This window comes from Chrysochloris asiatica, unplaced genomic scaffold, assembly GCF_000296735.1.
Source record: "Chrysochloris asiatica unplaced genomic scaffold, ChrAsi1.0 scaffold00008, whole genome shotgun sequence".
Taxonomy (NCBI): Eukaryota; Metazoa; Chordata; class Mammalia; order Afrosoricida; family Chrysochloridae; genus Chrysochloris; species Chrysochloris asiatica.
Window position 1 is genome coordinate 29,782,321 of NW_006408526.1, and position 25,490 is coordinate 29,807,810.

General features: G+C 48.9%; 1 protein-coding gene across 1 annotated transcript in view; it reads right to left on the minus strand.

The window, feature by feature from the left end:
- The window catches only part of DSCAML1 (Down syndrome cell adhesion molecule like 1), a 442,529-nt gene that overhangs the window by 96,371 nt on the left and 320,668 nt on the right, over positions 1-25,490 (minus strand). Inside the window, exons 4-8 of the mRNA XM_006833865.1 lie at positions 18,271-18,417; positions 9,750-10,028; positions 5,969-6,244; positions 3,912-4,208; positions 2,261-2,533 (exon numbers count right to left, since the gene is read on the minus strand). Coding sequence (XP_006833928.1) covers positions 2,261-2,533; positions 3,912-4,208; positions 5,969-6,244; positions 9,750-10,028; positions 18,271-18,417 — 1,272 coding nt within the window. The remainder of the gene's footprint in view (positions 1-2,260; positions 2,534-3,911; positions 4,209-5,968; positions 6,245-9,749; positions 10,029-18,270; positions 18,418-25,490) is intronic.

Here is a 25,490-nt window from a genome sequence, read left to right on the forward strand (position 1 = left end):
TGCTGTGCTTTCTGTCTAGCATAAGTGTTGGTTTGCTAACTAAAAGGTCAGTGGTTCGAACCCACCAGTCACTCTGAGGGAGAAGGATGAGGCTGTCTGCTCCTGTAAAGGTCTCTGTGAGTCGGAATGGGCTCAACAACAGTGGGATAATGAATGCAGTCTGATGCTAGAGACAAGAGAGGTGGCTGGAGAGCCCCAGGCTGTGGTCTTCATGCTTCCGAGACTCAAGCTCTGGGCGCAGTGGGACATCACATCTGCTGAGCCTTCCTGTGCTTCTTCAGAAAGGGACAAACTCAGCACCACCATCCCTGACTCAGGGACCTCTTACTCCAGGTTTCACTGTTGTCAAGTGCTGTTGAGTCAGTTTTGACTCATAGTGACCCTGTATAGGAGCAGTTGGTGAGTTTGAACCATCGACTTTGTGGTTCAAACAGACCTTGGGGTCCAGTGCTTTATCCATCAGTGCCAAGCAGGACCCATCTTCTACACCCTGCCTCAGGCCACTCTCTCCTCACCCTATTGCCCAGAAGGTCTTCAGACATGTCATTTCCAAGTAGGACTTTAAACTGGTTCATTCAGGTTTGACCCCTTGCTGAAAATGTGCATCTCTAAACTAGATATGCTGAATCCAAATCTACCTTTTAACAAGATCCCCAGGTGACTCTTATATGATGAGAAGGCTTCAAAAAGTTAATGGGGACCTACACCTATGGATACAGTAGCTCAAAAGAAACAAATCCTTATAGCAAGGATCATTCCCACCCCCTCCACACACAGAATAGACAGGGATGGGCAACTTGGACATTGGCTATCCAAAATGACGGGGGGAGGGGGGGGGGAGACACTACAAAAGCAAGAAGTGACTGGCTTACAAGCTTTCAAGAGGGAACCTAGATCCAGAGGGCCTGGAGGAAGGTAGAATCTCCAGTGAGTAGTATCCAATGCAGATGGGTCTCTTGTGATACAATAGTGAATAATTGTTTTCAGGACTGATTGTGAGGGTTGGAAATGTAAAGGTAGACGTTTTATAGCAAGGAGGGGAGTGATTAACTTTGCAGTCTAGGAGTGGAGGTCCCTGGGACCATGAAGGGAGAAGAGCGGAGAGCGGGACCCTACCCAGAGAAGCAGTGATGAGTGAAATGGAGGCAGAGACGATGACGGATGACGTGGAGAGATGGAGCAGCTGGGAACTTGAGACCCAGAGAGGGAGAGGGGCTGTGTGCTGATGACGGGGTGTGTGGGGGGGGGGGGTGGGTGGGGGGTGGGGGGGCAGGCTTGTAGGATATACCCTATGGATGGTTAATGATGCATGGAGGGGATTGTAACCATGGCAATGAAACAATATATGATAGGATGAATGTAAAACTAATGTTCTCCCATGTAAACTATCAAATAATTCATAATAAAACATTAAAAATAAAAGTTAATTGGGGGGGGGGGATTCTATTCCCATGATCTTTCAATTCCATTTTTCCATGAATTTTTTGAAGTCCCCTCTCCCTGGCCCCCTATATATCTCCAGGTGATTCTTACTGTTTAAATGTAGACTCTGATGGTTCAGTATGTCTGAACTGGAAAGGCAAATTCTCAGCAGGGGCTGTAAGGTATTGAACTAGAATGAACCAGTTCTAAACCCTGGTCCTAAGCATGTATTTGGGAGCTTCAGACATCTGCACAGCCCAGAACTAAGGGGACACTGGTCACTTCTTTGATCATTTATATTCACTCACTCATTTAATTCAAAGACATTTACTGAATGACTACCAGGTACCAGACACTGAGCAAAATACTCCTGTAGGACACACAGACCTGCCCAGGTGAGTGTGATGTGCCCTAGAGGTGACATTAGCAGATAGAGTCATCCCCAGACCTGTGGAAGCAGCCTGAGCCCAGACCTCCTTACCACATAAAGGGAGTCAGGGTGCTGGGCACCTCCCTCCAAGCCAGCACCTTGCTTCTCCGGCCTCAGCTCCTGCCCCCTGCCTAATGCTCATATTTGCTTAGTTCTTGGTGGCTCTATTCCTTTATGAGGTGACCAGTGTAGCCTCTTGTCCAGAAAGACCATTTTTAACTGGCCCCTCATGTCCCTTTGGCCTTTGGAAGGAACTGGGTGCTCATTGTCTCTGTGTCCACCCACAATCTTTCACTTTGTCCCCTGTCTCCCAGTTGTCTGACTGGACTGTCTGCTGCTATCCTTTGGTTGGCTGGAGAGGGGCCCACCAGTGGGCATGGGCTCAACTGTGCTGTGGGGCAGGCCTACCTTTGACCGCCACGTGGACACTCTGGCTGATGGAGAGCTGGGGCTGGATGAGGACGCTGCACAGGTACTCGCCCTCGTCCATGCCTTTCTGCACATCCGTCAGTTTGAGGGTCCCGTTCTCGAACACCACCTGGCGGTGGTTGTCCGGCAGTAGGAGGGCATCCTTGTACCACTTGATGGAGTAATAGGGGTAGCCGATGACTCTGCAGTTGATAAGGGTGTCCCTCCCGGCGACTGCTGTGATGTTTCTCATTGCCCGGATGCTGGGGGGGCCTGGGCGGAAGTCAGGGGGGAGGGGAGAGGGGGGAAGGTGGTGCCGTCAGCCAGGGAGAGTCAGATAGCCTGTATGCTGTTCTCAGGTGCTTGGATCCTGAGATTTTCAAGGGGAAAATGCAATGGGATTATGGGGGAGGGGGTGCAGTTCTTTCTTAAAAGGTTAAGTAAAGGCTGCGTCTGGAACTGGGGGAATGCATGGTCTCAGTGTGGTGGGGAAGCAAAAATCCATTCCCTCACCCAAGGCAGGGGCCCACACCCAGATTTCAGCCTCACCAAGAAGTGGCTGAGATTTGGGTGGAGGAGGCCTCATTCATGGGGAGATCAAGATTTTTTTTTTTTTTTTAGTTTCAATGGAAAAATGGAAATTTTGTTATTTTCATTCACTTTGGTCTTTGTCCTAAGACGATCTGAAATGTGTTAAATATTTTTAAAGGACAACAAGGTCTTCATTGGATGAGCTGATGACTTTCCTTCATTAGGTAAATGTGTATTGTGGGTTTTTGAGAAATGGCTATGGGAGGCTGCTCTGGTTGGTTCTACAGGTGGCAGGTGGAGAGAGTCCTTGGCTGGGCAGGCAACAACGTGGGAGTTTAAGGAGGTTCAGACGCCCCTGCACAACATTGCACCCCGTACCTGCCAGAGCCCCTGAGCCTGTGCCCCTCCTCCTCCCCAGCTCCATCTCTGTCCTTTGATCAAGGGTCACTGGACCTGCCATTTGAAGACCTGTCACACCCCACAGGGCTGCAAAGGGTTTCAGGGGAAACTGTCGTCATCACGTAACTTTGGAGAATTGAGGTATGGGGCGATCACCTTGCGGACCCTTGTCTCACTCTTGAGACCACCCTCACCCAGCCTCACACTCCTCCTTTTGATGGCTAGGGGAAGGGAGAGGGGGGTGGACTGGGTGGAGATGATGCCCCCTCCTGGTTGCTTACATCTGTGGAGTACTTGGGGGCAAGTGGGAGGATACTGGGAGCAGAGCCTTGGTGGGCACCATTCAGAAGGTCAAACCTGGGCCCCATTGCCCCTTCCTTGTCCTTGTACATCTCTAGTGGATACTAGCTGGGTTCTTAGTGGGGTGCGATGGGGAGGGATGGGGTAGAGGGGGTGGGGGCAGGTAGGATTGTGAGATGGAAAGGGGAAGGAGAAGGGGGAGGGGAGGTGTAGGGGCGTGATCTACCCCGGATACACACACAGAATGCATGATGGGACTCATGATGGAGAGTAGGAAAAGTGGGCAGGGAGAGCGGGGAGAGAGCCTTGACTAAAATAAAAAAAACAATTAATAAGCAGTAATCACACAAGAATAATGAAAACCACAGAGATGGCAAAGGAACTCAAAACCCTATTCTGATATTTAAATGTAGACAGGCACCTCTTACGTTTATTCGCGCCTGATATTCAGCACTGCCCACCGAGTTCCGCGCTGTGCACCGGTACACGCCCCCGTCTCGGATCTGGGGGCCCGTGACATTCATGTGACTGATGGTGGTGCCGTCTGACATGGTGTACTGGTTGGTGCGGTGGCTACCGTCCCGCAGAATGGGCTCGTCGTCCAGGGCCCAGGTGACCGTGGGGGGCGGGGCGCCCTTAGCTGCGCACATCAGTGAGAACTGCTCTCCCGGGTTGACAACCTTCTCGCTGAAGGAGGAAACGATGCGGGGAGTGCCGTCTGCAGGAAGTAAGGAGCCCCCTTTAGGGTCACCATGCCACGGATAAACTGTCCCACTGTGCCACCTACCCTGGGTAGGTGAGGAGGCAAGGCATGGTAATAAAGAGCTTTCCTGCAAATCAATTCACTGGCTATCCACAAAATCCCGTGAGGTGCCAATTACTACTACAATCTTGGGTTTGACTCCTGTCCCAGCCACTGGTTAGCTCTGCATCTTTTGGACAAGTTACCTCCCCTCTTAAGAGTCTTCCATCTCCTCATTGGTAAGGTAGGGATAAAGATGACACCCATCTCATGGATATTTACAATATCCTGACAGGATCATATGGATAATGCATTTAAGATGCTGAGCACGTTATTTTGTAAATGCTTAAGTGGTAGTGTTGCTAGCTGCCGCCGAGTTGAACTCCAACTCGAGGTGATCCTATGCACAATAGAACAAAATGCTTTCTAGTCCTGGGTTTTCATTGGCTGATTTGGGAAAAGTAGATCTCAAGGCCCTTCTTCCTAGTCTGTCTTAGTCTGGCAGCTTCCCTGCCCACTGACAGACTGTACATGAGATGTGTTGGCTGGGAATGGAACCCTGGTCTCCTAAATAGAAGGAGTTGCTGTTGTTAAGTGTCATTGAGTAGGCTCTGACTATAGTGACCCTGTATAGGGTTTCTGATGGGCAGCTGGTAGGTTTGAACCACCAATCTTGGGGTTTGCAGTCTAGTACTGATCCTATGGGAGTAGTATTAATTCCTCTTAATTTCCTTTTGCCTCCTCTTACCCCTCCTTTTATTAGTAAAGAAACAGAGACTCAGAAGGTTAACTAAGTGTGGGACCAGGACTTGACAGAGCCAGACTTGTTGAGTTGGTCCAGTTCTCCTTCTATATGACCATGCTGGTAGGGAGGGAAAGGCTCTATGGCGTTGCTTGAAAAAGCCCTGAGTTTAAGGCGGAAGTACAAGGTGCCCAGAGGCTGTGAGGAGCAGGGTAGCAGATGTGGGGGGAGTCTGTGGCCAGGCTTTATTTCTTTGCTAACTACATAACCCTTGGACAAGACAATTAACCTTTTTGCCCCAACTTTCTCACATGGAACATAGGGATGTAATTATGAACCGGGCTCACCTTTCCGCACAAGATTGCTGTAAAGGATTAAAATAGGTGTTTAAGTACTTTAAAAAGTTAAAAAAAAAAAAAAGTTAAGGCAAATACAAGATGGTTTACTTTATATCCTACCCACATACCTATGTTTCATACCAAAATGCTAATGTGTGAATACAAGACTCTGTCCATCTACCATAGAAGACAGGGCCCTTAGAGAACTATGTGGGATGATGTGTCTGCCAGAACAGGAGACTAAACCCAAACCAAGCCTACTGCCCTGGAGTCGATTCCAACTTATAACTATCAACAAGACAGAGAAGAACTGTTCCACAGGGTTTCCAAGACGAAATCTTTATGGGAGCAGACAACCTCATCTTTCTTTCTTGGAACGGCTGGTGGGTTTGAACCACTAACCTTTTGGCTGACCCCACTGTGCCATGTGACTGATAAATGCCTCCTCTCTCTGTGACCTTCTTGGCAGGCGGGATGGAGGGGACCTGGAGCAGGGCACCTCCTAATTGGGGCTTGGGGAGTGACTACTATGGTCCAAGCTGTGTCTGCTGGTTGGCTGCTGGCCGGTTAGCAGCTGACCAGCCCGACTTGAGTCCCCGGTGAGGGAGAGCCAGGCTCTGAATCCTGGCCCCTCTACCATGGCTATCCCCACTCACCCTCCAGCACAATGATGGCGAAGTCCTGGGCGGTCTGGGCCTTGCGGGTGGCGAAGCACTGGTAGGCCCCGGAATGGCTCTTCTGGGCCGAGGTGATGAGCAGGGTCTCGTTGCTGAGCCCGCGGATGGATATGGCCTCGTTGGGTAGCACCAACTCTGTGTTGCGGTACCAGCGGATGGTGAACTCCGGGGAACCCGTCAGGGCACAGGAGAGGATGACCGTGCTGCCAATGCCGGTCTTCAGCTTCTTTGGTGTTAGGGTCACATGAAGGGGGTCTGGGCGGGGCCGGGCAGGGGAGAGGTGATGGGAAATGGGAGGAGAAAAAGAAAAGAAAAAGGACTTACTGTGGGCTAGGGTGGGCAATGGTCACAAAGGGCCTGGGTATCAGGAGGCCTGGGGGCAAGTCCAGCTGCCTTGTGTGGAGAAGTTCTTGTGAAATACCCTCTCTAGGCCTCAGTGTGCTCATCTGTGAAATGGCAGGGTCCCATCTCTCTGCAGCCCTTATGGTGATGGCTGTCCTTCATTCATGCTGCCCTTTGCTCTGGGTGGGCTTGTTGAGCTCTTTTCTGCTCACTGAGGTGGATGGGGACATGGCTGACTCACCCTCTACCCTGTCACCCTCCTGGTGACCTTGGCCCAGCCACCTGTCTCCCATACCCATGCAGAGGATTGGCGCCTTCTGCTTGTTGGACCTCCTTTCTGCGGATGGGTTGAGCCCCTCCACTCCTTCCACTGCCTCCACCCGGCTAGAGCAGCCCCCAACCCCTATCTGGATCTTGAAGAAGCCTTCTTCTGCCTCCCTGTCTATCTCCATGTGGCAGCTGGCCACATCCCTGCTCAGAAATCTCACAATTCTCAGAAACCCAGAGTGGTATTCAAAGTCCTCAAGAGCCTCAGAGGCCTGACTTTCCTGCTCCCCCAGCCCCATATATTGTCACCTCAGTGATATACTGGGGGCAGTAGCAACCTACACACACCTGGGCTGTTTCTTGTCTCAGAGCCTCTGCCCCTATTGCTTAAACCCTACACATCCTTTGGAAGCCCTAGGTGGTGCAAACTGTTAACAAGCTTGGCTACTAACCAGATAATCTGAATTCTCCAGAAGTGCCTTGGAAGAATGGCCTGGCAATCTACTTCTGGAGAACCAGCCATTCACAAACTCTATGGAACACAGCTCTACTCTGACACACATGGGGTCACCATGAGTTGGACCTGATTCACTAGCAACTGGACTGGACTCATCCTTCAGAACTAAGCTCAGGTGTCATCTCTTCCTGGGCACCATTTCCCCTCCCCATGGGTTAAGGATCCCTCTCCTGGGCCTCCTTGGGACCCTGTGCACACTACCTTTTTTGTCTCCTCTGGACTGGGAGACACCTGTGTTCATTCCACTACTATGGCCCAAGCTGGGTCTGTTGCTTGGCTGGTCAGCAGCCCCCAACTGGCCTCTCTCTTCTGATCGGCATGAGATTTGGGGTTCTGCACAGGGGGCTCAGGCCTGCAGAAACTTGTTGTTGTTGTTGTTAAGTACTGTGGAGTCGGTTCCGACTCATAGTGACCCTGTATGGGGTTTCCGAGGCTGTAAATTTTTACGGGAGCAGAAAGCCTCATCTTTCTCCCGTGGAATGGCAGAAGTTTGGGAATCCCAATAAGGCAGTCTTCAGAAAAGGTGAAGATCTCAGGCTTGTCAGGGTCAGGACCAGCCAAAGCAGACACAACTGTTCACACTTGGCTCTCCCTGCTCACTCCTAGTACCTCTGCCCACTGCCTGGCAAATGTCAGTGCACAATGAGGCAGGTGGCTTTCTGCTAGTCCCAGCCACCAGTGAGGGCTCCTAGGGCTCTATGCACCTGGCGCTCTCTTCTCGCTGCTCCTGCAGGGACTTGGAGGTAGGATGGATGGGTGGATGGGAAGGCAAGGGTGTGGGCAGACAGCATGGATCTCTTCTCCATAAACCTGGCAGAGAGGAGCTGTCAGGAAGGATGGAAGACAATGTCAAGCCCACTGTGGACCTGGGGAGCTGGGGGTCAGAAGAGAATCAAGCATGCCTCTGCAGACATGGGCAGCTTGGGCGTGGTCACAACTGTAGGCAGTTATTGTAAGTCTGTGTGTGTGTCCTGAAACAGAAGGATATTACAGTAGAGAAACATGTGGATCCTATGTGCAGCATGTATGCATGGGGAAGTGAGCATAAAATACCTGCTTGCCTGCATGTATTAGGGCAGGAACCATGAACACCAAATATACCTAGAATCAGATTTGCTAAATTTATTAGGATGAGGGGTATACTGCTCTTTTGACCTGTGTGTGTGTTTCTTTGTGTGTGCACGCGTGTGCATATATACAGCAGAAGGTTGGGGAAGAAGGAAAAAGTAATATTGGACCAAACATTTTTGGACTGTGTTTAAGGTCCCAATGCTGTTCCTTCTGTCTATCTACTCCACTGTTTAGAACTTATTTGTATGAGAGGAAACCCCCAGCTCCCTGAAGCAGGGCATTCAGCTTTTAAACCAAAGCATTTGTATCATGTACTCTCAGGATATTTCTTGGGGCTCTTCTGCTCTTTCAGCTTCACAGTGGCTTTGTGTGGGGAGGGCCTTTCCTCAGCACTCTGTGAGATTTTATAAACTCGCTCCAACTGTCAAGACCCCTTACACTGTGGGGGAGGAGACTGGACCTCCATCTGGGCTAGGGGAATCAGGACATTGGGCCCAGGAAGTGCACTCTGTGGGCCTCTCTGGTCATCTGACAGTCTGCAAGCCTGCATCTCTGTGCCCCAAAGTTGGATGGGCAAGGTGAAATGGGAGGAGGACTTGGGCATTCTTGAGCACAGAATGAATCTTTCTGCAGGATGGGTGTGGGGTGGCATCATCTCTGGACTGCCCCTCCCCACTGCCCAGGTTAAACACCCTCATTATGCTCTGGAGATATCATGTTTAGGGACTGTAGCCATTGTTGTCCCACAAAATAGTGGCTTCCCCAAGAGTCTCCAGAACCTAGACCCACCCTGCAGTACAGAGAGTCAGACTATGGACACCAGCGCTGAAGGAACTTCCTGCTTTATCAACGGGGACCTGAGACCAGGTGACACAGCCAGAGACAGGGTGGGGTGGGGGCTACTCATCCAGGGCTCCATCCCAGACTTTAGCCTCTCAGTCTTTGCTTCTCTGCTTGCCTGTGGGGCTCATGGTGGGAGAGAGGCAGGTCTGCTCAGACTCCCTGCATCCCTAGGGCTCTATGATGGTATAGGAACAGGAAAGGACAGAGTGGATGTTCAACTGACAGGTCCTGGTGTGACTAATCTGGTGTACATCTAGTCTGATCTGACTGGCTGGTGCCCCTATCATGTATTGTTAAATCTTCTGAATGTCAACCTAGGGTGGGATCCATTATGCCCTTTCTCTGTGACATGAGTTAACATCAGTACTCTGTCCCTCCCAACAGGTCAACAACCCTGCCCTCATGGTGAGCTGGACCCCCCTTTCCCTTCCATATTACCCTATCTGACTCTCGAGACCTCTGGGAGAAGATGGCTGGAATCATTACCCCATTTTACAGATCAGGATACTGAGATTATGATCATAGTTGCAATTTGGCCTGTGTCAGTTACTATCTGCAAATCAAAAGACAGATCTTCTCATTTCAGGCCCAGGATTTTCCCCCAGGCACCAAATTGCTTTCCCTAGCGAACCAGGATTAATGCTTGGGAACCAGCCAGAGTCTACCATGCTACTCTTGGCCCCCTCCCACCTCCCAGGTCATGGGATTTCACCCACTCACCAATGACCGTGAGGATGCCGGTGGTCTCTGCTGAGCCGAAGGTATTGGTGACCTCACAAATGTAGGTACCGCTGTCTTCGGTCCGAAGGTCACTGATGGTCAGTCCTGTGATGCGCTTGGTCCAGCGGCTGTCGTTTGGGAGGGGCCGGCCATCCTTGAGCCAGCGAATGGCAGGGAGGGGATAGCCCGAGGCGGTGCAGGGCAGCTCCACTGTGTGGCCGGCCCACACTTCCTGGGAGTGGAAGCCATCCAGGATGGTGGGGATTGACTCGGCAGGGTCTAGAAGGCAGAGAAGGTCAGCAGTTCTGGGGTGGGCGAGGGCAGGAAAGACTGAGAACAGGAGCCGTGGGGTTTCTGAAGATATGACAGGAAGGACTTTGTGTGTCTCAGTCTCAAACCCTAACTAACTCCCCTCCTGGGGTCAGACTAAGTCCTAGAACCAGGACAGGGAGCAGGGACTGGGTGGAGGAGAGGCTATAGCAGAATCCAGGGCTAGAATGACAGACAGATGGACAGAAGGAAGAGAAAGAAACAGTAAGAGGAGTAGAGAGGGAGAGATGGTGTGTTCCAGAGCTTACACATCAATATCTCGAGAGCCTGGGAACCAGACTGAGGAGTAGGGACCCCTCCAACATGTGATTCATGAATCTCAAGTTTGCAATATTGGGGGTGTCTCATTCTAGACTTCACACTTGTCTAGGGTGCCCCCAAGGTTAGGGAAATAATCTGCCTGCCCTGTCTCCTGCCACCTGCAATGTAGATGAACTCACAGAAAGCCAGTGTGCCTCCTTGGGAGTCCAGAAGGATTAGGAAACGGACCCTATTATGCCCTGCAGAGGGAGATTTAGGGGCACAGCAGTTAAGCAGTTGGCTGCTAACTGAGAGGCTGGTAATCCGAACTCACCAAAAGCTCTGTGGGAGAAAGGACTCGGTGATCTGCTCCCATACAGATTCTCACCTAGGAAATCCTGTGGTTTCTACTCTGTTCTGTGGGGTCGTTATGATTTGGAATGAACTCAAAGGCAGGAAACAACAACAAACATGGCCCCTGACCAATGATTCTCCTCTATTTTGCATCCCCAACTCAGAGAGACTTGTGGGACCTGTGGCCCTAAACTGGGATAGATCAAGCATCTTTGTTGCAAGGGCCAACAATGCCAATCCAGTTCTCATCTTCAATGGCCTGGCAGGAATTTCTACTCCCTGGAGACCTCCCCTGGCTTTGTCATTGTTGTTGGTAGTTGGTGTGGAGTTGATTCTGACTCACGGTGCCTCCTTGTGTGCAGAGTAGAACTGCTCCAGACGACTCTAAAGACTGTCATAGTTCACAGGCAGATTGCCAGGCTTCTCTTCCAAGGCACTGCTGGGTGTGTTTGGAGCACCAATGTTTGGCTAGCGATTGAGCGCTTAACGAATGTTTTGGGCTACTCAGAGATTCCTTTTGCTTTGACACCTTCATAAACCAGTCAACTCCAATATGGGGCAACCTCATGTGTGTCAGAATAGAACTGTACTCCCCAGGGCTGTCAGTGACTAATTTTTTGAGTAGATCACTAGGCATTTCTTCCACCAAGGAACCTTTGGGTGAATTCAGATGTCCGACTTTTCAGTTAGTAGTGAAGTGTGTATTAACCATGTGCACCTGACAGGCACATCAACACTCAAATAGGCTTTCCTTTACCTTGGTGATACACTCCATACTTCTTACCTTGGATTTCATGATGTTCTATAAACTAGCCTCAATCAGTCCTCTCGCTTAGCCCCACCTTCTCCTCTCAACAGTTTCCCCACAGTGACAACTGCACCCTCTTTCACTTGGAATACCTCTAGCTGACTCTGAGGAGGTAAGTAAGTTCCATTCAAACCTTAATGATGTGCTCGTGCTGAAAGTACCACCTCTTCTGGATGTCTCCCTCAAACTACTTACATTGGATTTCCCAAGAGTTTTCTGTTCCTTTCATTTAATTTTTAACCAACTTTTTTTTTTTTGGACAGGACAAGCACATGGCAAAATTTAGGAAGCACAGAAGAGTACCCAGTGGAAAGTGAATCTCCCCTCACCTCTTCCCCCTTGCTATCCCAACTCCCTCCCTAGAGGTAGCCCCTGTGACCGGCTTCTTCTCTTGCTTCTCCCATGGCCCTTTCCAATGCAGTTAGTACCAGGCCATGTATATCTGACATCCCTTAGGGACTGTGATCTCCTGTTGGATTCTGTGATAGTTGAAACATAAATGTCTGAGGGAGAAATAAATGGAGTGGACCAGTGGTCTGGTTTTTATGGATAAAATTCCAGAGTTACAAGGAATCCTGGTATGGTGCTGCAGGATAATGTGCTGGACTGTAAGGTCAGTTTGAACCACAAGGTCAGCAGTTCAAACCCACCAACCACTCTTCAGAAACCCTATACATATATATGGGTCAGAATTGACTCGACAGCACTCAACAACAACAACAATGTATTGTTGTTGCTAGGTACAACCAAATCGATTTTCAACTCATAGCAACCCTATATGACAGAGTGGTGGTGGTGGTTATGTGCCGTGGAGTTGGTTCCAACTTATAGCGACCTTGTATAGGGTTTCTGAAGCTGTAAATCTTTATGGGAGCAGAAAGCCTCATCTTTCTCCCGTGGAACAGCTGGTAGTTTCGAACTGCTGACCTTGCTGTTCGCAGCCTGATTCGTAACCACTACGCTACCAGAGCTCCTTATATGACAGAGCAGAACTGCCCTACAAGGCTTTCTTAATGGAAGCAGATCACCAGGACTTTCTTTCATGGAGCTGCTGAGTGGGTTTGAACTACCAACCTTTTGATTAGCAGCCAAGCATGTAACCATTGTGCCCTTAGGCTCAGTATTAGCCTAGAGACCTTGAAGGGTACATTAAGAGAACCAGAGGTGGGGAGCAGTGGTCTGCCTCAAATCACAGTGCAGAGCCATGATCAGGACCCAGGTACCCCTCATCCACTTGCTCAGTAACTGAGATCCAAGATGGAACAATTAGAATAATTGAATACTGACTTTTACTTGACAGTGCTTGGTGGGAACTGCTGCCCCTTGGACCCTCCTTGATGAATGGGAACTCCTCTCTGTCTTCAGCTCATCTCCCTTGCAGAGGGGAGGGGCTGGGATTGTGCACTCTTGGAGAAAAGATACCCTGCTTTATCCCACCTTCCCTGGTTCTTTAGGAGGAGTATGTGGGGCTGCAGAAGGGGCCCCGAGTTTCGAATCCGGAGGCAAAAAACAAAACCCAGACCAAAGCAAAAACACCAAACCAGTTGCCTTGTAGTCAGTTCCAACTCATGGCAACCCAGTGCATTGCAGAGTAGAACTGTGCTGTCCTAAGGGTTTTCAAAGCTGGGACCTTCTGGAAACAGAATGCCAGACATTTCTTCTGAGGTACCTCTGGCTGGGTTTGAATGGACAATCTTTGGGTTAGCAGCTGAATACTTAACGATTTGTACCACCTAGGGACACAAGTACAGATTCTGTCTGGGTTACTGATAAGCTGTGTGACCTTGGATGAGCCCTGTGATCTCTCAGACCTTCCTCATCTGCAAGGTGGCAATGTGCTGGCTCTTGACACATACACACAGAGGTGGTAGGCAATCTATGGCAGGATGTTTGTCAAAGTGCTCTCCCATGCAAAATCGCTATGCAGATGTGCCCGGCGATTACTATTCAGCGCCCACCCTCCCTCCCTGCCAGGTTCTGTGGCCTCTTCCCCCACCCCACACCCCTGTGGGAATGGTTGGGATAAACAAACCCTGTGCCAGGGAAGAATTACTCAATGTGACACTTAATTGATGCAAAATACACAAATTCCGTGGCACACCGCAGAATTTACAAGCAGAGGGGCTGTCAGGGCGGAGGAGGAAAGGGTGGAGGGTAGTAGGGGGGGACTGGGGGGGGTTAGGGAGGGAATTAATCACCGAGTCTCAGGCGTGAAATTAAATTCTGAGGGAAAGAAACCTCTTTCATTACTCCGGAGCAGCAGTAAATGCTGTGGCGTATACCCGGCGGCAGCTTAGGGGGATTGGGCGCTAGTGTGGGGCTGGGGGAGACAGATGGCCGGGCCCTGGGAATCACTGGGGGCGTGCTGGGGCTGGGCTGGGGCTGCCTAGAGAGGCCCTGGGGCACCCCGGGAAGGCTGCTGGGATCTCTTGTAGCTGTCTGGACAGGGCTGCATGGAAAAGGCCTGGGTGCTGGAACGCAGCTTGTGCACTTGGTGAGCCGACAGGGACCTTAGCCTAGTCAGTGGTGTCCTCATTTATAAATGCAGATGATGATGCCTACCCTATTGCGTTGCTGCAGGGATGCAGTAGTGAATGCACAAGAAAGCATGTGGTGAACTCGAAAACGCTCCTCCATGTATGGAAGAGTTATTATTAGGTTGTATTTGGAGGGCTCAGATTATTCTCGCAACTGCCTCCTCTAACTTGGAAATTACAGAAAGATGAAAGCGGCCCCTCCGCAGCCTTGGGGACTGCAGCAGGAGAATGAATGCAAGAGCAGCAGGACCACCACCAGGAGGTGACAGGCGCTCCTTCCTACTGTGTACTTCCCATGCGCAGGCAGTGGTGGGTGTGCCAGCTTTTCACCGCCCTTGTTGTTGTTGTAAAGTGCCTTCGAGTCAGTTCAGACCCCAAACAACCCTGTGTAGGGTTTCCGAGGAGCAGCTGGTGAGCTTGAACTGCTGACCTGTGGTTCAAGCTGACTTTGCAGTCCAGAACATTAACCCACAGCGCCATACGAGGACTCCTTTTCACCCTCCTTAGGCGATGTCTTTTCTCACAAAAGCCCGGTGAGTTTGTTTCGTCACTTCCATTTTACAGATAAAGAAACTGAGGTCGGGAGACAGCAAGTATTTTATGCCAGGTCTCACAGGACTGTGAATCACAAGGTCGGCAGTTCAAACCCACCAACTGCTCCTTTCAAACTCTATGTAGGATTGCTATGAGTTGGAGTCAACTCGACAGCACTTAACAATAGCAATACATCTAGTGAGACTTGGCATAAAATAAACTGGGTAAGACTGGGATGTTGAGAGGCTTTGGACTTATTTATAATGCCTTTTTCCAGTATACATCCTCCTCCTAACCTTCTTTCTTTCTGAAGAAGCCACAGATATGGTCCTATTCTCATGAAGTGAACCCATGGAAAATGCACTGTGGCGTGTATTATTTGTGTGGTGCTGTGGGTTAACGCGCCAGATTGCAAACCCATTTGAACTGCAAGGTCGCAGTTCAAGCTCACCAGTTACTCCACAGAAACCTGATACAGGGTTGCTATGGGTTGGAATTGACTCAATGGCACTTAACAACAACAACAATGGGTCCTCTTGCTTTTGGGGCCCCAGGAAGGGGCATTCTTAGTGCAACATTTGACCTTCCCTTGATAGTGCTGTCAGATGCCCCCCATCCCTGGACCCCAGCTGTTGGCTTGGAGCCTCTGGTCAGGGAGGTACCACATGGCCCATGACCACCAGCCCCAGGAGCTCACTGGCCACAGCCACTAAGATAAAACATCTGGGCTGCCACCAAGGCCCAACCTCTCTCAGCCTGCTACTCATCATCTCTGGGGAATGGATCTAAAGTGGGTGGCAGAGGTGCTGGGGAGGCTGGGGTGGGAGCTGGACCTCTGACACCCATGCCTCTCTGCACTGCCTTGCTCCGGTATCAGTTGCATTTTTGCCCAGACCAGCAGCTTTCCGATCATCTTGTCACATCAAATAACCAGGGCCCGTGTCACTCTAAGGAGCACCCTCCCCTTCAGCACCCTCCTTATGCCTTTAGATCTCGCTCATTCTGTCACTGCCGTCTCCTCTTTCTAGCTTCCTTTGTCTTTGCGTGTTTCCCTCCCCTGTCCTATGGCTTTCTCTCTGGGCCTGCATCGCTCTATTTGTCCCTCTCCTTTGGGCTTTATCTCTGAGTCTCCCCATGGTGTCTCTCACCCTCCCTCCCTCCCTCCTCAGCTCCTCCTGGTGGTGAATGAAGACCAGAAGAAGGACTGGCATAGTGTCCCGTTTACAGAGTGTCTTTTTTGTTGATGATTCCTGTGTATTCTCCTCCCTGCAAAAGCTGGAGGTCAGCTAGGAGATTAGTGGGGTGAAGGGGCTAGATGTATGCAGAGGAGACAGGAGCCCGCCTGCGGGAAAGGGGGTGGGGATTTTCGTGCCTTTCCCACTTAGTATGAGAAGCATGTACATGAGATGCCAAACACTATGCAAACAAGCCACCATCATCTGGATGTGAACCGCTCTGACATGTTCAGGAATTGAGCTGCAGATTCCAAAGCCAAGCTACAAGGATGGCACTGCACAGTGCCGGGACTTTCTCCACCCTCTATGAGAGCATAGCTTCCCTTAGCCTTGAGGAATTAGCACCTACTGTGTACCAGACATAGGGCACTGGACACACCAGGGTGAATCAGAGAACCCTCCTAGTATCGGCTCTCCAAAAGTGTTAATTGGAGGGGATGGGGTAGTCTTGGGCAGAGTCATCACCTGATGGGAGTTGTTGTCAAGTGCTGTTGAGTTGGTTCTGACTGATAGTGACCCCATATAGGGTTTCTGAGAAGTATCTGGTGAGTTTGAACCACCGACCTTGAAGTTGAGTACTTATCCTATGATAGTGCCACAGTAGTTCACACCAAACCAGAGAATGTCAGAGGCAGACAGGATCTGAGAGGTCACCCAGTCCTTTTCCAGGTCATCCAGTCCTTTGATGGGTTTAATCCCATAACCCCAAGGAGGTGGCACAATGGTTAAGCTCTCAGCTACTAGTCAAAAGGTTGGCAGTTCAAACCCACCTAGTAGTTCCATGTGAGAAAGACCTGGTGCTCACATAAAAATTACAGCCTAGAGAACCTTATGGGGGCAGCTCTACTCTGTCACTTGAGGTGGCTATGAGTTGAAATCGACTGGAAGGCACCCAACAACATTAATCCCAGAACTCAGGTAGTCTACCAGTTTGTCTTCTTTCTAAAAGCCACTCTAATTTCATGTCCTCAAGAGCAGAGATTTGCAAATTGCAGGCCACAAACTTCTTGTGGTTTTTTGTTAGGTGTTGTTGAGTTTGCTCTGATTCACGCAACCCTATGAACCACTGCCTGGTCCGGTGCCATTGTAAATTTATTTGGTGAGTTGCATCCAGTATTAAAAAGAAAAATCAGACTAGGATTTAATGGACTAGAAAGTATCAGGATGCATCAGCATGCACGTTGTAGAAACCAGCAGTGTAGAAATCATCACTGCTTAGGCTGGGATACCAATGTCTGTCTGGGAACTGCTGCCCAAAAGTCTGAAACCCAGGGCTCCAGAAGGACTTCCTGGAAGGCCATCCCACTATTTCTCCTTCTTAACTCTATGGCTGGAGTATGTTGTGGGTGTTCAATTTGCCCCTTCTGAGGAGGTTCATGGCTGGAAGGACCTTGGAGTCTGGGAGCCCAGAGTTTGAATTCTGGTTGTGGCCCTGACTGGTCAAATAGCTTGGGAAGGTAACTTGGCTTTCCTAAGATTTGGATTTCTCACCTGTAAAGTTAGGGAGTACAATACCACCTCACAGGGTTCTCCTGGTATCCAGCAGACAACACATGAGTGAAATTCCAGGCACACAGGAGAATCCAATAAATATGAGGGAGATTCAAAACATTCATGGAAAAGTTCCATTACCTCTCAATTCCATTTTTCCACAAACTTTCTGAAGCCTTCTCAGATGAGCTTCCATCCCTAAGCACACTATAAGCACACCAGAGTAAGAATCCTTTAATCACTTTAGAAATACTTTTGTCTATAAATTATATTCTGCCTACTTTTAAAGATGAGAGATGACTTACAGGAAAAGAGACTCATAATTGATGATAAAATGGAATCTTAAAAAACATTTGGAGACATGAGAAAATACACAAATTTCCCCAATACAGTCTAATATGATATGATGCCTGACAGACAACAAATGAGTTTGAGTATCAGATTTTACCTATGAGCTTTTATGATCAAATGCAAAGAATAAAATGAAAGGGTTTAATCCCAGTTGAGTTCTAGTCCACTGCCACTGAGTCGATTCCAACTCACAATGCCTCTAGAAGACAGAGCAGAACTGCTCCTTAGGATTTCTGAGACTGTAAATCTTTATAGGAGCAAATAGCCTTATTTTTTTCACTCAGAGCAGCTGGTGGGTTTGAACCTCTTATCTCTTGTTTAGAAGCCCAATGCCTAACCCATTATGCCACCGGGGTTTTTTTTTTTGAGTTTCATAGCCCTCATTATTTGATAAATGGAAACATATCTGCTCTTCAAGAGAGTTAGGATTCCTCTGGTACAGACTTGTAGAACCCATTTATCTCTGGAGTCCTTGTATGAAAGAGGTACCCCAAACCTCAGTGAACAAGTTCCTTCCAGTGGTTTCTGTTCCTGTGTTCATCAATCTCCTTCTCTAGTTCTGTGTACACAGGGGACTCCCCGATTCATGGTGCCTTTCCTGCACCCCCCCGCCCCATTCTCCGTTAGCCCACTCAGCCTACCTGTCACGGAGAGGCGGGCCCCATTGCTCTGCCGGGTCTCCCCGCTATACTTGTGCTTGGTGATGCAGCGGTATGTGGAGAGAGCGTCCTCCTTCTGCACGTCGGAGATGTATAGCCCGCCATGGTAAGTAATAAAAAACCTGTTTTCTGGAGACACAATCAGGACACGGCCCATTACTCCTCTGGTTGGGCACACCACCAGAGAGGCAGCCCAGTCCTTTGGCTGGCCTCATCCCAGGCTAGGACTGTGACCCAGGAAGAGTAGGCAATGGGGAAAATATGGAGACGAAGTCGGTGCAGCCTGGAAGGTAGAGGAGCATCTCCAAAACCTGAATACATTTCTACACACAAAGAAATGACAGAAATCAGAGTATTTACTCTTTTAAGTGTAGGTGCCTCAGGGTTTAATAGATTTGGAGTTCATCTGAGATCTGGGTTCCAATCTGAGTCTTCCACTTATTATCTGTGTGATTTTGGGAAAAGTTTCTTAGTCTCTCTAAGCCTTATCTGTACAATGGATGCATTACAACCCTTGAATAATGAATTTACAGAGGTGTCTGACACAGTTAGTGCTCACTCAGTAAATAACTAGTCTTCATCGTACTCTTGCTTCATCAATCTGTCTTCTTGTTTCTGCATAAATACTAATTTATCTATAACCCTAATTGCTCCTCCTTTCCTTTTCTCTTCCCTTCCCTCTTCTTTCTTCCATTCTTCTCATCTCTCTTGCTTCATCAGGCAGGTCTCTTGTTTCCTGAATAACCACTGATTTATCCACAATTCTCCTAATTGCTCCTCTTTCCCTTTCTTTTTTTCTTCACTTCCTTCTTCTTTTCCCCCTCCTTCTCATCCTTCTTCCTTCCACATGTAGGACCTGACCTACCATGTGGTACTTGGCTTCGTAGCAGGGATCCAAAGTCAGTCCTATCTGACCAGGGCACTTTTAAGGGAAAGTAGGAAGGCAGCCCCGTTGTCTGACAGGCTTATACAAAACTCAAAATCAACTAAAGACCCTTGTCTTGCTCACCTGGGCTTCTGCAAGGCCACATTCCCCTCTCTATCTTGGACAACTGGCTATGTGGACCCAAGTTTGAGGCTTCACACTGATACTATAGAGCTGAATCTTGTTGGGAATTCTCCCAAGGAACACTGGCCATCTGGCAGCCTGCCCGTTCCAACCCTGTAATTCTACAGCCTCTGGAAACATGGGGCTTTGCAGAGTATATCCCTCATTCAGCCCAGCTCCAACATACTGGGGTCAAAGATAAAAATTAAATGGGAGTTGAGCCCACTGCCACATTCAGGAGGCAACATGGAGAAACCCTAAAGCCTGCTCCCCCACTGGACTCTACTTGTACTGTTTTGTCTCCATGTTATGACATCCAAAGTCAGATGCAGACATAGTGTTTTATGTAATTGAGACTAGAATGCACAACTATTCCTGCCACTCACAAGTACCAGGGTAGGGGTGGTGGTGGTGGTGGGGTGATTGGACACCCAAGGAAAATCAGGAAGAAAGAAAGAAATCGCAACAACAACCCCCCACCATACTAAAAACCCACAGGGCTCCAGCTCTGGGCAGTTAGGACCCTCTGGCCCCACAGCTCCCAGCACCCCAGGACCAACAGAGCACTAGGCTCTACTGAGATTTTAAAGCAGGGGGGCTGCGGTGATGGTGGTGGGGAGCTGGGGTTTCTATAGCAACAAGCAGCTGCTGCATCTGATGTTTCACATCCTTCATTGTCCTCATTTCCCCCCTCCCTTCCCCCTTTTTGTGCATATTTAATTGCAGTAACATTTTCAGACACAGTGTACTGCTCGTCCTGAAACAAAGGCGGTCCGCAGCCAGGGGGCTGCACAGTGCGGAGAGGCGAAGGAGAAATCAGGGGTATTATGTTAATTGCCTCGGGGGGGGGTGGGGAAGGGGGAAACTTGTGCACCATCGGTTCTGCATGTTTGATGAGAATCAGATGATGGGCCTTGCTGAGGAAGGGAAGGAGAAAGAGGCCTGTGGCGTGAGCGTGGTATAGTGTTGGGAGGGGAGCGAGTCCGAGCCAGCTGGAGGGGGATTCAGGGTGGCCCGGGCTGGACAACATGGCTGGCTGCCAAGCTGGCTTCAGTGGGGTGCCCTGGTACGTTGGCAGCCATGCTCTGCACCTCAGTGGGACTAGTTGTTTCTAGAATGGAGAGAGGAGAAGCTACTCCATTTCTGCGGCTTCTCCTCTTTGGCCATACTGCATCCAGCTGGTGAAAGGAGAGGGTGACTACTGATGAAGCCAGTACTTCCAGCTTGGGCCCCAACCCTGAGGCCATTTAGAAACACATGGGATCAGCTTTGGTTAACATTGTAATTGGGGCATGCTCTGGAGTCCCTGGATGGTATAAACAGTCAAGTACTGGGCTAATAACCAGAAGAGTGATGGTTCAAACCCATGCAGAGGCACCTGACAATCTGCTCCCTAAAGGCCACAGCACTGAAAGCCCTGTGGAGCCATGATACTCTGCACACATGGAGTTGCTATGAGTCAGACTCGACTTGATAGCAACTGGTTATGGCATTTAGTGATCAGAAGCAAGGAGTAGTGGACATTTGCAATGCCCTGCCCAAAATGCAAAACATTCTCGGACCCCAAAAGCCATTAGTGTTCCTGTCGGTTTACACTGGAAGGTCATTTTCCCTTAGGCTCCAAGTCCAGGACATAGAGACAGAAAAGCTGTGTTTAGGTGAAGATGCTGTGGTTGACACAGCTTGATTATGGAATCTCCCAGGCTGTGGTATCACTTGCGAACCTGCTCACAACCAGGGCAGTGCTGTGTGTGGTGAATGAATCCTTTTCTTCTTTTTATTATTCCTACAAATTCTCTAGCCTGGTTAGCCATTCTCTTTCCTGGTAATCTGGAACAGGTATTTGCTTTTCTCTAAGGAGTCCTGGTGTGGCGCTGGACTGAAAGGTCAGTTTGAACCACCAGGTCAGTGATTCAAGCTCACCAGCTGCTCCTTGGAAACCCTATACAGGGTTGCTATGAGTCTGAATTGACTCCATGGCACTTAACAACAAAGGCTGATATTTATTGAGCACCTATTACATGTTAGGCCAAGGACTTTACATTTTTATCCCATTCAATCCCTACAACCCTTCAAAAGGGATACTATTATATTACTACGGATAATATCAGCATCAAACCAAAACCAACCCTACTGGATTTCAACTCATTGACCCATAGGATTTCTGAGACTATAAATCTTTATAGGAGCAGATAATCTAATCTTTTTTCTGCAGAGCAGCTGGAGGGTTTGAACTGTCGACCTTTGGGTTAACAGCCTAATGCCTAATGCACAGTGCCAACAGAACTCCTTAATATTAGCACAGAGAGGTTAAATAATCCACCCCAGGTCACACAGCTTGTAAATGGAGGATCCTGGAGCATGAGTGGACTTCCTATACTCTACCAAAGCTCTGTGTGAGACTGACCTAGAATGACAGCACCTCTCATGGGGACAGATGGTCAGCTAGCCTCTGCTTGGTTGCTTCTGCCAATGGGGTTCTCACTACCTTCCATTCAATTCAGTTTGGTTCAATTAATCAAATCTTTATGGAATGTATCTAAGTTCTGGACTGGGCTTCATCACACAGTGGACAACAGTGTCCTTCTACCATGACAGGTGGAAGAGCTTGTGAAAGATGGGGAGCAGCTCAGTGGAAGTCATGAGGGAAAGGAGGAAGCAAAGCTGTCCGGGGATTTAAGGGTTCAGCCTCCTCTCAGGCCCTTAGTTTTCCCATCTGTAAAAGGAAGGAGCTGGAATAAATGAGTGACTTCTAAGCATGCTTGTACATTTGAATGATCTAAACTCCCAAACCCAAACCAACCAAACAAAACCCCACACTGCAGTTGAGTCACTTCCAACTCACAGAGACTCTACAGGGTAGATCTGTTCCTATGGTTTCCAAGACTATAAATCTTTACAGAAACAGACCGTCACATCTTTCTTCCACAAAACCAGCTGGTAGGTGCACACTGGTAACCTTCTGGTGAGCAATGGAGTGCTTTAGCCACGGTGCCACCAGGGATCCTATAGACTCCTCTAATGAGGTCTCAAAATTCGTTTTGGATCAGTATTTATTTATTTTTTGGTGGTGGTGGTGGTGGTGGTGGTGGTGGTGGTGGGGGCCCGTATTTCTTAAAAGCTTTTTGACCTATTTGAAGATGTTGCCAGAGCAGAGAACCACCGGATTCGATGAACTCATCAGGCCCCTTCCACTCTGACAGTTGATGTCTCTATGCTCACACTGAACTTCCTGTTTCTCCTGCAGGAAAATGGAGATAATAAACAGTGCTTCATCACCCGGTGGCTGGGAGGCTGAGATGAAATACTGCACGGCATGTACGAGTCCCTGGATGGGGGAAGATGAAAGGCTGGGGGTGGGCTGAGGTTGGCAGTTCAGGGCTCTCAACTCCTCCCGATGGTCATTCTTCCTGCACATTTTCCCTCTTCCTACCCAGGTGCTGGGTTGGAGAGTAGGGTACTTGGGAATACAGAAGCAGCCCCTTCTTGGCGATGATTCGGAAGCCCTGAACGCAGGTGCTAAGTGAGCTGACAGTATCTTTTCTCTCTTTTTCTCAGAGGTCAGAGGGCTGGGCCTTGGAGAGTCCTTGAACTGTAGGAGTGTTGGGGAGATCATGGGTAGAGACCTACAGGCTCATGGCAGTCTTAGAGGAACTGTAAAGGATCCATCCTCTGAAAACATGGAGCTGCTCGTTCTGCCCTCAGTAAGGGGTGAGGATGAGTCTGGTGAGAAGGGGATGACAGGCAGAAACTGAGGTTTCGGGGAATGGGGTGAACTGGGTAGATCCCTTTCTAGTCTTTAGAACAAGGGAAGGGAATGAATTAGGGAACCACAGATTTCTCACTGATCTCCCTACATCCATCCTTGTCCTCCATGTGTCTATTCTCCACATGAAGCCAGAGTGATGCTTTATAACCTAAGTCAGGTCATGTGATACTTTGTTCAGAACACTCCACAGGCCCACCATCTCACTCAGTGTGAAAGCAGTGTGAGTTACAAAATAGGTACTCAATAAATATTTCTAGTATGAATGAGTGAACAAATAAACCTTCCCCGAACTCTGTGGATGAGGTAGTTCTATCCCCACTTCATTTATTGTAACTCAGAAGTCTGATCCTAGCTTGAATCTCACCTCCTCCAGGAAGTCTTCCTGGATTAACCCACTACTTTAGTTATCCAGGGCTGCTATGACAGCGGGGTTTAGCAATCAGAAATTTATTTTCTCACAGTATATGAGGCTAGAAGTCCAAATTCAAGGTGTTGGCTCTAGGTCAGAGGTGGGAATATCTGGCCCACAGGCAGTATTTGGTCTGGCCCTGTCAAAGCAACCATAATTCTAGCCATCACATTAGGGGTGACAGTTAATTAAATGTTTGACCAAAGACAGCAGGCTAATTTTTAAGCTGATACTTTTGTATGGCCCACAAATGATGTAAATTTTGGCAGAAAAAAGATTCCCCACCCCTGCGCCCAGGGGAAGGTTTTTTTCTCTCTGTTCTAGAGGAAGGTCCTAGTCTCTTTAGCTTCTGCTTCCTGGTTCCCTGGAGATCTCCATATGTCTTGTTATCTACCTTACCCCATCTCTGCTCACTCATCAGTTTGCTTAATCTCTTTCATATCTCAAAAGACACTGACTCAAGAGAGAATCCAAGATGGAGGGCTAGTATATACACAATTCAGACCAAAGACTTGAGAAACCAAGCGAAATGGAGACACACAACAATCCTGGAGCCCAGAGATGCAAATAAAAGATAAAGAAGTAAATCAAATTCTGATGAGAGGAAGAGGCTGAGCAACAAGCTCTAAGCTGCCAGCTGGCACAACCTGGCCATTCTGAATGACTGCAGTGTTTCAGCTGGAGCAGGAACCAGACCACCAGCTCTGTTCGTCCAGGACTGCACCAACACCCACACCAGTGAACAGAGACCTCCCCTCTTACCTTGCAAAACCTCCACTACCCTCGGCCACTCCTGTGCTACTTATTTCTCTTCCCCTTGTCTCTCTTCTTAGTTCTGCCCGCCCCCACCATGTTTTCTGTTCTATTTTTCCTGGACTTTGTTTCTTCCTCTTCTCTTGCCCACCCTTGGGCCCACATGGCTAGTAGTGCCCAGCCCTGCATCCCCCACTCAGTGGTGTTTGGTGGCTAGTACTTTCACCAGCACTGTGCTGCAGTTTTCCTCAAATTTTGTTTTATTTTTTCCTCTTTTCAGATCTTCCATTTCACTCCTTGTTTTATTATTTTTTCTTTTCTTTTTCTTCCAATTTACCCCTTTTCTTTCTTTCTTTTTTTTAATATGTTGCTATGGGAGTTCAGTGACTCCTTGTGGACTTTGGACCACAAGGCTCATGGTTCAAGCCTGCCAATCACTCCATGGGAGAAAGATGAAGCTTTCTGCTCCAGAGAAGATTTAAAGCCTTGCAAACTCTATACAGGGTCGCCATGAGTCGGAACCGACAGCATGCCACATAACAACAACAAAGTGGTGCCTGGCACTCACCCTGTCCATCTGTGGGCAGTGGTATGTGCTCCCCCAGAGTGAACTCCATGTTCCTGGTGTAGGTGTGCTTATCAGCTAACACATGTATCAATTTTTCTTGTTTTATTCTTTCTTTCTTTCTTTCTGCTCAGCTCTTCCAATTACACCCCCCCACACACTTAATTGTTTCCATTTTTTCCCTTTCCCCCTCTCCCCACATTAAAAAAAACAAACACCTGCCGAGTGGGTTCCCCAACCATATCACTGTGTTCAGTGCAGCCCCCCACAAACACACCCATCTGCATCTAATGCTGAGTATCCTGTGAAATGAACACCACATTGCCACAACAGCCATGTTTGGTAGCTGGCACCAATACTGTGCCACATTTTTTTTTGGTTCCTTTTTATTTGTTAACTTATTCTCCTTAGGTCTTCTCCCTCCTTCCCTCCCTCATTGTTGAATTTTTTTTTTTTTCTTATTCTTTTTTTACTTCCTTCCACCCCATGTTTTTTCCCAACCTTTCCTCAACAGCTGGGGATCAGTGACCCTTCCCAGGCACAGCCACCACACCTGTCTCCCCCCACACTGGGTGAGTACCACCGCTTCCTCCAGCACCACTGGGTTGATGATACACGGTGGTTACACCTGCTCATGTGGTTGTCAGCTGTTTTACAT